Here is a 14,167-nt window from a genome sequence, read left to right on the forward strand (position 1 = left end):
GCATTTTGACAGAGAAATTATGCAAAAATGAAGATTTCATAAAAAAAACACCAAAATACTTAATTATTCTAGCCGGTGGAAACCTGGTATTTTATACTGTAGAAACCACTATAAACTACTGTAAAAGTCATTTGAATCATATAATTAGAGTGCGATGAAGTGCAAATTTTCAAAACTTGGTTCTTTCACATAATTGTATTCAGGGTTGGCAAAAACCCGGGTTTTATGAGTATTGCCCAGCCCAGTGGGAAATACTGGGAAAACCCGGGTTTTACTGGGTTTTAGTGGGTAATACTGGGCAATACTGGGTAATATAAAATACTAGTCTGAATTTTATAGAGGATTCAGTGATCAAACACAAATTTTATACAATTAAGATATATATAAAACCTTTTCTGTTAGTCAGAATTGGTAAAAATGTAAATCATAAAGCAAAAAAACTTATATATATTTTTGAATAAACATAACTCCTACTAAGAATTAACAATTACATGTAAGAAAAATTACATTTAAATAATGTATATGTTCTGTCACTAATTAGTAACTAATTATTCAGATTAGAATGCAGATTTGTTTATGTAACAATAATCAGCCCTTTCAATTCTATAAGTGTTAATGGCATGACCCCTTAGGGTGTTTATTTAGCAATATGACAAATGTATGAATGTAAAACATTTGAAATTAACCATTCACTTAAACATTGCAATAATTTTTTTTTCAAAGTATGGATTATTGAAACAATGCTTGGTAATTAACAAGGTTTCCTTAAATGTGCAAATCTTGTATTCCGGCTACATAGAAGGGAATGAAATTGAATTTTTCATTCTTATAGAAATGACTGTCAATGGTTATCTGTATAAAAAGTATACATTTAGCTGAAATACTATGAAACTACACCAAGACTATACTATTTTGTGTTAAAATAAGCTTAAAAAATCATATTGCCCAGTAATGCCCAGTATTCCCCATTTCTGGGAGTATTGCCCAGCCCGGGAAAACCCGGGTTTTCCCACCCGGGAATTCCCGGGCGGGTAATACTTTGCCAACCCTGATTGTATTTGAGAAAAAATGTTTTTTACATGTATTTCAGTGAAAATCTTTTATCAGTGAGATATTGGCATGAGGTTTTTAAAGGAAACATTGTGACATCACACGTAATATGGCGTCATTAAATAACGACATATCAAAATAATGCTAATTATAGTTTGCAGTGTTACATGAGGAACAGTTGCCGCAAGGTTTAACTTGAAATATGGAGTCGAAAAGATCAGTAACCAAGCATTTTCATTTAATGCCAAGACCATAGCAACAGTTTGCATATCAGTATATTTTTAACATACCGACTGTAATTTGAATTGCATAAATACCATAAATAAACAATTTAGAGCTTGCCAAATAAAACAAAATGCTTACCAGTTATTCAGGACCTTTTAAAACCTCTAGTTTGTCATCTCAGGTTAAAAAGTAATGATATGACTGGAACTGAAATAAGACAAAAAAATTACTCAGGCTGTGTTATTATTTGGTTTGAATGCATAAGTATTATTGAGAGAGCAAAAATCAAATTCTTGAACGTTTTATCGCAAAGAAAGAAAAATGCTTCTCCCTTGTGGCTTATCAACCTTCATTTAAATCTTTTATATTAGAAGCAACGAGTGGTAGCTAACTAGCTTAATAGTTGAAAAGGTGCAGCAATATTGTTTTCGAAAGGTTTGTTGACCCTCCCCCTTTTTCACTGAGAAAAGACAATATCTTGTGATTTGCTAGTGTGCATTACAAATAATAATTCATGATTTCTTTAATACATGTACATGTTTGTCTGTTTATTAACTGCCTATGATATCTACTGACTGACCATGGGTCAAATTATTGGATAAAAGCACATGATGATGATGTATTTCACTTTACTCGTATGGAGTGTGTTATCTCCCTTGATTATCAGTTATTCCTGTAAACAGGAGTGATAATTACATAACAAAGACTGTATTGTGTCATGTTTACTTACAGATAAAACTATTATGTTAGTTCATGACTTTTTCAATTCATAAACAAATTCCTTTCGGATCTCTCGGGGTGTAAACAAAGTTAGAATTGTGCCTAAAAAAAGTGTTCAGCCCCGTGCCTGTAATGCTTTCTAAAAGCGAAAATTTCATTGAGTATCTGCTGGTATTTATCTATAATGGTTATCTGAAATCATCTGGGATATCTGGGTATAAATAAAAAAATACTTACCATCATTTTCACAATTTTCCCGGGTGTACAAGGTGAAATCATCCATAGATCACTCTGATAACTTCTGATTTATCTTTTGTAAATTAATTTGGCTCAATATCTTTAATTGTTTTTCCATAGGCGATAATGGTAACGTTTTTTCCTGTAGCTCAGTCCATATCGTAAACTTGGATATGTATGATAGCTTGTTTCGAAGCTGTGACATTTTCACATATGTGGTTAAATTTTCGGGGTACGAAGTGAGATTACTTTTTCCGTAAATTAGCAAACCCCGAACATCCTTTTGTGATGCGGCTCCTTGTGGTAAAATATCCCCTTTTTAACACAATAAGTTCTTTGAAAATTTAATACTTTGAACACATTCAATAGCTCCATAGTTTTTACACATTTATTCTATGTTCCTCTACTTTCCAAATCACCACAAATAATTAAGTTCAGTCATTTGTTAAAAATAGAAACATGTCCAATATCACTACACAGAGATTTTTTCTTTACACGTGACTTTTGAGTTCCTCATTTCAAGGCGCATTAGGGATGTTGTCCCAGCTGCAGCTATTTAAGACAGATGTCCTTAATCACCCATATAACTAGCGGGTCATGCCATGATTAACATCAAAGGTCATGATTAAGCCAATGAACAGATGATTATCTCTTGAGCCACTTAATTATGTCTAGTTAAATACAGATTCAATATTTTATTAAAGTCTCACTACTTGCAATACATAAATATACAGTACATACAGAGTATATACACACTATAAAACAGACAATACACAAATATAAATTACAAGCACCATTCTATTAAGAATTATGAGAGACTATAAAACAATTTCTATATAAAACTAGTTAAAATACATACGATTATTAAAATAATTACATTTTAAGAATATAAAAAGGTATTTCTTCTACTTAAAATATCAAAGCAGGTTTTGGCAACCATATCATAACAATTAATGTTTTTAAATAAATAAACAAATTTATCATCATCAGACAAATCATTAAAATCTACATTATATTTCATAGCTTCGCTATATAAACAAAAGCGCAAATCTGCATATAAAGGACATGATAGTATTACATGTTTTTCGTCTTCTATGTTATCATTACACATAAAACACACTCTTTCGTCTACATTTTTATTTTCATACCGCCCTGTTTCAATTCTCCGCTACTCCGCATCTAAATTTAGCAAAAGCACTTCTATATCTATATGATAATTTTTTTGATAAATATAATTCACTTCCATAACTGTCTTTAAACAATTTATAAGTCCGCAATTTTTTACCAACATCTTGTGTTAATATTCTATTTTGCCAGTTTTCTATATACTTATCAAGTAAAAATTCTTCTATCTGCATAATACTTTGTTTACACAGTACATTATTTAAATCAGTATACAAATCTAAATTACATTCTTTAAACTTAGACATAATCCTAAAACACCAATTTCTTCTCTTATTAAGAGCATTTCTATAACACCATTTAAATATTCTATAATTTAATCTATCTGTGCACATAAAGTTACACCTAGCCCAGTGTCGAAAAACACAAGTCCACTGCTTAACACTTGGAGGTCTCCAGCCCATATCCCCTTGAATTGCATTGTTTGGGGTATATTAACCCACACCCATAAAAGACCTGATAGCTCTGTTCTGGACAGCATTTATACATGAAAAATCTCTGGTGCCCCAAATGGCTGCACCATAACTTATTACTGGCCAGACCAGGCTATCAAATAATTTAGTAAATGTACTGTACTGGAAACCTCCATGGGCCTTACTCTTTACAATAATCAAACTTAATGCCCTGTTCGCTGATTTGGCTACAGCTTTAGCCATTACATCATAATTTAAAAATTCAGTTAATAGTAAACCCAGATATTGATAGCTTTGTACAATACATATCTGCTTATCATTGAATAAAAACAATGTTGTTGTCTGCTGTACAGAAGGATTTCTAAAATGTACAATTTTAGTTTTCTCATGATTAACATTTAATAACTTATTTTTACACCATATATTTAAAACATCTAAGAGTAATTGCAAATCGCTTTCATTCTCTGCAATCAATACAATGTCGTCTGCATATAACAAAATGCCAACTTTTTCACCATCAATATCAATACCAATATCTAATGCTTTAATATTTGTAACTAAGCTGTTTATAAAAATATTGAATAAAATTGGCGACAAAACACAGCCTTGTTTTAGGCCTGAATTTACACTAAACCATTCAGTCATATGCCCATTTAATTTAATAGCACATTCAACTTGAGAATAAATAGCTTTAATAACACACAAAAAATGTTTACTTATACCAAGATCATTAAGATCGTTAAACAATAAATTTCTATTAACCGTGTCATATGCCTTTTTAAAATCTACAAACACTGCAAACGTAGATAATTTTCGTAATTTTCTGGTTTCAATAATCGATGTTAGCGTACTCAAATGATCAATAGTACTTCTACCACCACGAAAGCCGTTTTGCTCATCGTGTAAAAATACACCAGCTGCATTTGTTATTACCAGTTTGAAAACAAAATATTTCACGCATACTTGACTTCGTGTTGCTAAATTGTTTGAATTCCTATTGCTAGATTATTTGAATTCTCATTGCAACATTATTTGAATTCCTCTGCTAGATTATTTGAATTCCTTACAATCAATTTAAATGCGCATGCCTGCTTATTTTTTGCGCCACATATCATTTATCATTTTTATAAATTTCCTGATACAAAACTTTGAATTTTTCGAAAAACTAAGGATTTTCTTGTCCCAGGAATAGATTACCTTAGCCGTATTTGGCACAACTTTTTGGAATTTTGGATCCTCTATGCTCTTCAACTTTGTATTGTTTGGCTTTATAACTATTTTGATATGAGCGTCACTGATGAGTCTAATGTAGACGAAACGCGCGTCTGGCGTACTAAATTATAATCCTGGTACTTTTGATAACTATTATTATATAAATTGTTTGACATATCAAATATTTCAAATACAAAGACAACAAAACCTTTTTAAAAAAAAACAACATATTTTATTAAACTAGTAATACAGTATTTACAAGCCTTGTAAATCGCGTGTGTTAACCCATGATGAAAATCTCTCTGGCCAATAAAGCCATTTCACAAAATATTGTTTGTTAGGCCCCTTTCCTCTGGTTTTCACAATTTTTTCGATTTTCCATAAATCATCATCTGTCATGGTAACCTTCTGGACTTCACTCTGGTAAAAGGTCCCAACTATTTCTTTTCCGTTGTAATCCTTGAGGCGATAGATTGCAGCATTGTTTCTCCAAAATCTACCAGATATTTTAAATATCTCCCCGGCCTATTTTTCTTCATATTCACGAGTAAAAACATTTTTAAGATATGTTATTCTAACATGAGTTCCTATTGAAAATCTGAATCTCAAATGTTTTGGCATTTTCTTTGAAGGTTTCCGTGCAAAGTATGTAGCTAGATGTACGCTTTCTTCATTTTGTTTAGACACATTATTCGGTGGCATATCTATGGTTCTATGTACAGTCTTATTATAACCTTCAGCATAATCTTGCAATTTATCTATGTATTTGTAGGATTGTTTATAGGCAAAGTAACGATATATCCTGGTCTTAATGGTTTTTATTGCTCTTTCTGAAATAGCTGCTTTCACCTCATTTAAAGCATAGAAATGATTAATTCCCTCGGATTGAAAAATGCGTTGTACATTTCTTGATCTAAACTCTTGGCCTTTATCGGTTCTTATTCGGTTTGGTTTACGACCCTCCTTAAAAATGTCTTTAAATGCCGAAGCAACGGATTCGCCCTGTTTGTTTTTCAATTTTCGCAGCCATATGTATTTGGAAAAGGCATCAATTACGACCAAAACGTAAGAGTAATCGTCATTATATTTTTTAAATTTCACTATATCCATGAGATCTGCAGACCATTGGTCGTCTATACCGGCGACATTTATATGAGTTCGATTTTTAGGTCGTCGAACACCTCTCTGCATTGAATAAGACTCTTGGTTCTGTAACCATTTTCTTATCTTATATTTACTGAGTTTGTATTTTCCGTCACGCTTTACGAATGCGAACAGTTTATCTGGTCCCGCAAAACTAGCGGCATTTGATGGCTCATAATAAATCTTCTGTAAATATTTTTCCCACGACGCCATGTACACTGGTTGAATGTCAAAAATAAAATGAAACATAAATTGAGTTTTCAATTTATAATCCCTCCTCTTCCTCCTCCTCCTCCTCCTCCTCCTCCTTCTCCTCCTCCTCCTCTTCCTCCTTCTCCTCCTCCTCCTCAAACGAACATAAAAACGAGAGAGAGAAATGATTTATATTTATAATTCTAATCATCATCCTCCCCTTCCTCGTCATCATCAATGTCATCATCTCCCTCTCCCTCCTCTTCATCATCGTCATCATCACCCTCCTCACCCTCTTCATCATCACCTCCTCACCATCCTCTTGTTCCCAATCCTCTCCTTCTTCCTCCTCAATGACTTCATCAAGATAATTATCAAGTTCATTTTTGTATTTTCTTATCGCCATTTTTATTGCTTTCTTATATTCAGTTCCTTCTTGCACCAGTTCAATGAAGTTTACGACCTTTAAATGCAGTCTACCGACTCTAAGTTGTAAAATATAATGTACCAAGTTTGCATATTTCCACATAAACTTATCAAGTTCATCATCTCGAAGTTTTCGGTTAGCTCTGTGTTTTGCTTCAGTTTCACTCATTCCGTTTTTCAAGTACTTGTCAACTTTCTCTTCCCAAAGGTCTTCTGTCTCGTCTCTTGCATATTTAGCTAATTTCCTAAAAACATCGTCTTCTCCGTCTTCAATCTGTATTTCTTTCTTGAATTTCTTTGAAGGAATATCCTCATATTCCTCGTTGAATTTACGCTTTAAATCGTTATTTTCTGGACACCATGTCTTAACATGCCTCATTAAATCAGATACGTTTTCGAACATCAATCCACATTCGTCACATGAAGGCATTTTTTCTTCTTTAGTTTCAAACGGTTCTGAATGGTCTCCTAAAAGCGACTGCTCTCTTGTACTTCTACCTTCAAACTGGTCAATATGTTTACCTTCATCGTTTTTATACTGCGCCATACCGCCACCAATCATGACATCCGAACTGTCTACCTTTTGGTTTTGTTCATCATGTTCATTAAATATATCAATTTTTAATCTCTCTTCTTCTAATGTGTTCTGCTTGAGGTCAATAAACAGGTAGCCGTATGGTCTTTTAACTCCTTCTATATATTTGTTCATGAATCTTTTTGTATAGTTTGGATACATCTGTCTAGCAAATACAGCAGGTGTTACTTGATCACGTGGATTTTTGAAGAGAACTATGTACTGACCATTAATGCTCATCGTTCTATCTTCTTTTCCTTTCGAAAAAGCATTTTGCATAATACAAGCTACACTCAAGTTACGGTGATGACTTCCCTCGACAAATAATTCGCACACATCTTTACTATTTGTTGCGTCTTTCATGAGATCATCTATTACGACAAGACTAGGATATTTAGGATCTATAAATGAATCGTTGTTAAGGTCATCGGGAATCCCTTGAACGAAAATAATGTTCTTTGCCGTCTGTTGCATTTCAGAAAATAATGGCTGCCATCGTTTATAACACCATATTATCCTCTCTGGCGATGGTTTTATCATTTTCCTTGCTCTCTCTAAAAGCGTTTTCATCCAAAATGGTTTCCCCGAGCCTGTTGGTCCGGCCAACATCATAGTGAAATGGTGACCTAAAATTACATCGTCTACAGGTGTTAATGTTTCAGGAGATTGTTAATCTGGTTTTGAAGGTTCATTCTCATCAACATAAGGATGAGCTTTTCCATGGCTATTATTTATGTGTCTTTGCATGTTATCTTTTCTGGAAAATGAAACTGAACAAGAAGGGCATCTATACATCTTTTCACTTCAAACACAAAATTTAAAATGAAATATTTCTTTCAAAATCTGTTTTTATGCAGGCGAATATTCATTTCCCTATATATTTGTTTTCTTGATAGATATTCTTCAGCACAAGATGGATCATCATCGAGGAAAGATGTCCAGAAAATATGAGTGTCAACATTGTGGTGCTACATTTTCCAAACGCAGTTTACTTGATGAACATGAAAGAATACTAGGACATCAAGACGTCTTCAGGTGTCCTGTGTGTGACAAGGGATTTCACAGAAAGGATAACTTAGAGAGTCATGAAAGAAAACACAGCAGTTCAGAGTTTTATCAGTGTGAGAAATGTAAAAAGGTGTTTAGTCATCCGGATCTTTTATCCTTACATAAACAAAACTTTCATAATCAGTCTGGTGGAGGTGTAAAAAGGAAAGCAACACAAGATGGACCCCAATAAAAAGGAAAATAACAAAATATGACGACCCAAGTGATTCGTACACAATAAGTGTTGCTGGAACCCAGAAAATGTCAAAATTTAACACAACTTCGAGCAGATATAAAGTAGCATTTCGCGAGCTAGATGTAAGGGGGGTTCCAAACATTTTACGGAGTCTCCGTATCCTTTTTAATTCGATCATAAAGGATGTTACAGAATTTATGGAACCTGAGGATTTAGTTCGACTATCGGTTCATTGTCCAGAACTCGACTTTCCAATCTCGTTGCCGTTTATGAAACTATCACAGTTGAATGCAGAGCGATTTCTGACTGAAATTGAAAGAGTTTTACAGTCTTACGAGCAATTTGTGATGGATGAAACCCTGGAAATAGAACTCATACATGTCAGTCTTCCATCTGGTGGTATAGGAAAACGATGTAAATACGTGGATCTGGGAAAAACGTTGGAAGAAAAAAGATGTTTCCTCCAAATTCATAACAATGATGAGTTATGTTGCGCCAGAGCCATAATGACAGCCAAAGCAAGATTAGATGGCCACGAAAAATGGAATTCAATTCGACAGGGCAGAAATATACAAATGAATTTAGCCAAAGAGTTACACCATAATGCTGATATACCATTACGGAGATGTGGAATAGACGATATAAAGTCTTTCCAAAGAGTACTAGACGGATATCAAATACATGTTGTCTCGAAAGAGCATTTTAATGCAATAATTTATGAAGGTCCGGAAGCAGAAAAGAAAATTTATCTCTACCTTCACGATAACCACTTTGATGTCATCACTAAAATGCCAGCATTTCTAGGTCGCAGCTACTATTGTACAATATGCAACAAGGGGTACGACCATAAAGAACGTCATATGCGTAATAATGGCTGCCACCATTGCTATAAAATCCATGATGTACAGAAAGAACAGTGGAAATATTGTGAGGATTGCAATCGTTATTTTCTTAACAACATTTGTTTCAATTTGCACAAACAAACAAGCAAATTAGGCCAGTCAACGTGCACCACTAACTTTAGATGTAATCAATGTGGTCAGTCCGTATATGCCAAACTACACAAAACACCTCACAAGTGTGGCGAGCAATACTGTAGAGTTTGTAAAGATTACTTTCCCGAGAGTCATCAATGTTATATGTTACCGGAGCAAATTAAAAAAGAACACAATAAATACTTTTCACAGAGCACACACGAAAATGACCAACCAACTGCTCAAATGTCGCAAAAGGAAAAGTCAAAGATATTTATATTTTTTGATTTTGAATGTAGACAGGATGATATACTGCAATGTGATCGTGGATATAAAATAACCACAGAGGAGAAAAAATGTATCCATTGCAAACAGTCGTGGTGTGGTACTAGAAAGCACACACCAAATTTATGTGTGGTTCATAAAGTATGTGAAGAGTGTATGTCAAAAGAAGTAAACAGTAGCACAAGCTGCCACAAATGCGGTCAAAACGAATACATCTTTAGGGGTGAAACAGCAAGAGATGATTTTTGTCGATGGCTTTTTTCTGAAGCAAACAGTGGTGCTAAAGTACTCTGTCACAATTTCAAAGGATACGATAGTTATCCCATTTTACAATATTTGTATCAGAACGGAGTTCTACCAGAGGTTATTAAGAGTGGGTCAAAATTTGTGTCTATCGATGTACCTAAGTGCAACATCAGATTCATAGATTCAATAAATTTTGTACCCATGGCTCTTGAAAAGTTTCCGAGGTCGTTTGGTTTGACTGAATTCTGTAAAGGATACTTTCCACATCTTATGAATACAAAGGAACATCAGAATGCCATACTTCAGGGGCTACCGGACATTAAATATTACAACCCCGATGGAATGAAACCAGAGAAAAGACATGAGTTATAGAATGGTACAATGAACATAAGTATGACCAATTTAATTTCCAAGAACAACTGTTGACATATTGTAAATCTGACGTAGACATACTTCGAAAAGGTTGCCTTGCATTCTGTAAGATGTTCATGGAAGCTACTTCACTTCATGATAAGCCTGGCGTCGATCCCTTCGAGAATTGTTTAACAATAGCGTCGGCATGTAATCTTGTCTTTCGAAGAAACTTTCTGCAGTACGATAGCATTGGTATTATACCCCCAAATGGATACAGGCCTCAGCAAAAGCAGTCCATTAAAGCAATACAATGGTAACAGTATATTTCGGAAAAAGAATGTATTTTATATAACACATGCAAGAAATAGAGGAGAAAAACAGATCGGTCCGTGTCTAGCTGATGGCTATCATGAGACTCTTGATGGTGAAAAGATTGTATACGAGTTTCACGGTTGCTTCTGGCATGCTTGTCCTAAATGCTTTGCTATGTCAACGATGAATCCAGTAACTGGTACATCTATGTCTGATTTATATCAAAGAACAGTTGATAAGAGAAGTTTTCTAGAAAAGAATGGGTATAAATACATCTGTATTTGGGAATGTGAATTCGACAAAGAAGTTCAGAGTAATACGGATCTAAATAAGTTTGTAAAGAGCCATACAATGCAATATCCTCTTGAACCGAGAGAAGCATTTTACGGAGGGCGGACCGAGGCATTCACAATGTATAAAGAGGCGGCCAAAGACAAAAACATAAACTATTATGACGTAACTTCGCCTTATCCATTGATCAACAAAACAGGAAAGATTCCACTAGGACACCCCATGATAATCACAGAAAATTTTAAGAATATCGATGAATACGAAGGGTTGGTCAAATGTAAAATCATCCCTCCAAGAAATTTATATCTACCCGTTCTTCCCGCTAGAATAAGAGGAAAACTACTGTTTGGATTATGTCGGACTTGTATGGAAGATGGTGTTTCTGAAGACTCTTGCCATGACGTCGATAGCAGAGCCTTGATAGGTACTTGGGTTAGTGACGAAATCAAAAAGGCAGTACAAAAAGGTTATAAGATAGAAGAAATATACGAAGTCTGGCATTTTGAAAACGTTTCACAATATGACCTACTAACAAGACAGGGTGGTGTCTTTACAGAATATGTAAATACATTTTTCAAGATCAAACAAGAGGCAAGCGGGTGGCCTGATTGGTGCAAAACAGAAGAAGACCGCCAAAAGTACGTCGCCGACTACTTCGAAAAAGAAGGTATCAGGTTTGATGCACGAAATATAAAATGGAACCCAGGATTGAGACAACTGGCTAAATTAATGCTTAACAGGTTAGTTGTTCATAATACAAGATAATTATAACTAAAACTAAAACTAAAAAAACTTCTTAACGTATAATTATATATATTTTTTATTCTTTTAATTTTACTTGTAAATTGTAATTTTTTAACAGCGTTATACTACTGTTAATTGAGATAGAGATTGCTTAAGCTTCACTTATTTTCATTTATATTGTTTTATTTACAGCTTCTGGGGAAAGTTTGGTCAACGATTAAATTTACCACGTACAACATATTTGACTGATCCCGCCGTTTATTTTGACATCCTGACCAGTGACAGTCAAGAAGTCCGAGACGTCAGTTTTGTAACGGACGATATGGTCAGAATTCATTGGATTAACCAGTCACAATTTGTTGAAGAAACCGGAAGAACAAATGTGGTTATAGCAGCCTATACCACGACACAGGCTCGTCTAGAACTATATAAATATTTAGAAAGTCTTGAAGAGCGAGCCCTTTATTGTGATACCGATTCCATCATTTTCAGCTCTAAACCTGGGGAATGTATACCAACCACTGGTGATTATTTGGGTTATCTAACGGATAAAACACCAAACAATTCAATTGAGTGTTTTATAACAGGAGGACCCAAAAATTATGGTTATAAACTCAAAAATCCCGATAGAAATGGAAATTTGACCTGCTGCAAAATCCGAGGGATAACGTTAAATTATAAAAATTCACTCGAATTGAACTTTGAATCAATGAGAGATGTTGTTGAAGGAAAAACAAAGAAAATTACTGTTACCGATGATAATAAGATATGTCGTGAAGTTAAAACTACGAACATTATCACTCGTGCAGAAGATAAAACTTACAAGATTGTATTTGACAAACGGGTGTTGAAGACAGATTTTAGAACAATCCCATATGGAATGTAATAAATGTACATAAAATAAAAATATTTATATTTATTCCTTTTATCCCAGTTTTATTCCAATCTTTAAAATGATTCATCACTTCTTGATTTGTCAGTATTGAACTTAACGCAATGGTATATCAGATCATAGGATGTATCTAAACACATAAATCATTTCAAGGAATCTATAGAAAACAAACAAAAAGTACTTTGAACAAATATAGAATCACCTTAAACATCGATGTTTTACACACACCCAGACAAGCAATATATGCTATATAAGCATTGCATCAAGGACAAATTGAATGAAAACAAAGACATTAACCAATCTTTGGAGAATGCACCAATTAGGCTTATTGCAATCAAAAATTTAAAAAAAGTAAGTGGTGCACTAATTCTGCTAACTAACATTTGCATAACTGCACTGCTTTCTATGATCATTACATCTAATTTGCGCTAGAGCAGTTTATTATACTTCCTTACAAAGCACATTATTGCGTACCTACATCACTTTATAACGTCTTTAGTCACTAAGACATGTCTATTCATATATAACTTAACAATCATATAGCAAAATGCAGAATAACATTAAACTTATACAATACATTATAACATAATACTTAATCAGCAATTTGCATTATTACATAACAGTTAATCAGTACTGTGCATTTTTACTTGACAGTTAATCAGCAATATGCGTTGTTACATAACAGTTAATCAGCAATATGCATTGTTACATAACAGTTAATCAGGAATATGCCTTATTACACAATAAGCAATAAGCAAATGCATTATTACATCATCATAATAATATGCATTATTACGTAATCAAAGAAAAAAGAAAAAACGCTGGAAAAAGTGGTCTATACGTACGGCCTTGACTACTAGCACAGAACGTTCTCTCGCAGGACAACCATTATATACCCACCGTGTTTTTGAAAGATTATTTTCGGCAGTGCCCCTGATATACGATGTAAAAGTGTTATAAGAAAAACAAGACTTTAAATGAAGGATGCATATTAACAAAGAATATAATCTGGGACTATGCCAGATATAATACATGTATTTTATGGCTCGGATATTAACTATTATAACATGTTCTTGAAAAAATTAAGTGTCCGATAACTTGAATTACCTGATAAGGTTATCTCGATCACTTTCGACAAAATATTATTGCATGAATGGTAAATCGCTGATTGTTATTTCTAGAAATGATTTGTGACTGTTATAAGTAGAGACAACTATATGCATTCTGGTTTACGTTTACAATGAACACACTATACAATTTTCTAAAATATCAATCATTTTTGGACAGACTTGCTTGTTCCTTGTATTTGTAAAAAATATAAGACGTTTCATAATATTTGAATACTTCAAAAATGCTTCAAAATACTATAGGCCTGTATTGGTTTTTTTTAAGTAAATGACTCCCCCCCCCCCCCTAAAAAAAACAGTAAAATAATTGTATATTTAATTTGAA

At 33.7% G+C, this 14,167-nt stretch overlaps 2 protein-coding genes across 2 annotated transcripts; both read left to right on the plus strand.

The window, feature by feature from the left end:
• Positions 1-8,287: 8,287 nt before the first annotated feature.
• LOC139524970 (zinc finger protein 32-like) lies at positions 8,288-8,614 on the plus strand. The gene has a single exon (XM_071320144.1). It carries the CDS (start codon positions 8,288-8,290, stop codon positions 8,612-8,614), a length of 327 nt encoding a protein of 108 aa, XP_071176245.1.
• Positions 8,615-10,743: 2,129 nt separating this feature from the next.
• On the plus strand, positions 10,744-12,709 carry LOC139524971 (uncharacterized). The gene is made up of 2 exons (XM_071320145.1): positions 10,744-11,819; positions 12,016-12,709. Exons 1-2 carry the CDS (start codon positions 10,744-10,746, stop codon positions 12,707-12,709), a joined length of 1,770 nt encoding a protein of 589 aa, XP_071176246.1.
• The last annotated feature ends 1,458 nt before the right edge of the window (positions 12,710-14,167 follow it).

The sequence above is a fragment of the Mytilus edulis genome, chromosome 5, assembly GCF_963676685.1.
Source record: "Mytilus edulis chromosome 5, xbMytEdul2.2, whole genome shotgun sequence".
NCBI lineage: Eukaryota > Metazoa > Mollusca > Bivalvia > Mytilida > Mytilidae > Mytilus > Mytilus edulis.